The sequence below is a fragment of the Penaeus monodon genome, chromosome 23 (assembly GCF_015228065.2).
Source record: "Penaeus monodon isolate SGIC_2016 chromosome 23, NSTDA_Pmon_1, whole genome shotgun sequence".
Taxonomy (NCBI): Eukaryota; Metazoa; Arthropoda; class Malacostraca; order Decapoda; family Penaeidae; genus Penaeus; species Penaeus monodon.
The window spans coordinates 17,651,382-17,652,619 of record NC_051408.1 but is presented as its reverse complement, the minus strand read 5'-3'; the positions used below and the strand labels follow the sequence as shown (position 1 = coordinate 17,652,619).

The 1,238-nt window shown below is 46.3% G+C and overlaps 1 protein-coding gene across 1 annotated transcript; it reads right to left on the bottom strand.

The window, feature by feature from the left end:
- Window positions 1–376: 376 nt before the first annotated feature.
- Window positions 377–1,210, bottom strand: LOC119588159. The gene has a single exon (XM_037936864.1). The coding sequence runs from the start codon at window positions 1,208–1,210 to the stop codon at window positions 377–379; it is 834 nt and encodes a 277-aa protein (XP_037792792.1).
- Window positions 1,211–1,238: the final 28 nt, after the last annotated feature.

Below are 1,238 nucleotides of genomic sequence, written 5' to 3'. Positions count from 1 at the left end.
ATTGGCTCGCTTTAGCGTTGATCAGACCTTCAGGGATGGAGTCGAGGACGATCACCTGACGGAGTCGCATAGTGGTATTCTTTCCTGTGGACAGTCCCTTGACCATGAGATCAACCTGTTTGGTGTCATGGTAAGTTTACTGTGTCAGTGTAGTAATCACCGTTGTCTCTCTTCTCTCCTTTGGCCGAAGCATTTCTACTACCTTGGTGGAACAGAAAGAGCGGAAACTACCGGAGTCCAGCAAGGCACATGTCATTAGGGTTTGACCATCGTTGTCTTCAGCAGCTGTTAATATCACTTGAACGATGGGGAGGGCCACTTCACCACTTACAGCTCCCACCTGTGCCGTCGGTGTCCTCCGTGAATGGTTGCTTTGTCATTGTTGTTGTGAGGCTGTAGCTTCAACAGTCTGTCCAAGTCTTTCATTTTCACCATTATTTTGGGAGGCACTTTGAGTATCATGTAAACACCGTGAATGCTTTCCTCCACAGCCATTAATGTCACACGGTTTCGCCTTACATTCTTTATATAGGTGGTTGTCCCTAAGGCATATGAAGCATCTCCTCTGAGCTGTCACTACATTTTTGCGATGCTCCAGGCTGAGTGACTTGAATACAGAGCACATAAAAATGGGGTGGGGCTCTGTACACAAACGACATTGATCACCTCGTTTCCAGGGTTCAACATTAGTTTTTGTGAATAGTCCTACATCTCTAGTTTGTTGTTTTGGCACGGACATGAATGCTCGTCTGGGAATGGTATCTATGATCTTAACTTCTCGGCCTCGTTTTGCATTACAGAACTGGGCCTTGGAAAATGCCAGAGGGTTGTGGGCACGCCTGCTACGTGCGGCGTCCATCTCCTTCTGTAAGAATTTCTTTACGTTTTTCAAATGAGGAATCTTCGATTGCCTTTTGCCAGTCCAAATGGCGTGCCACTTGGATTGGAGTCGATCGTCCATTCTGTCCACCAGACTTCTCACCACATGTGGGTTGTCAATATGGCTCAGCTTCCCAATTTTCTTTGCAAAATGAATATGGGACGTCAGATTTAGGCACACCTCCGAGATGACCTCATGGTCACCTTCCCTCACACGTGGCCCGCTTGTTAGCTCTACTTCTATGCGACTCATGTACAGATTTTTATCTCCATATTTCGTATCAAGGATTTTTAGTGCTGTCTTTAAGCCCTCCTTCTTTGGCAGTCCCATACAGTGAGTAATGTACCTTTTCACCTTT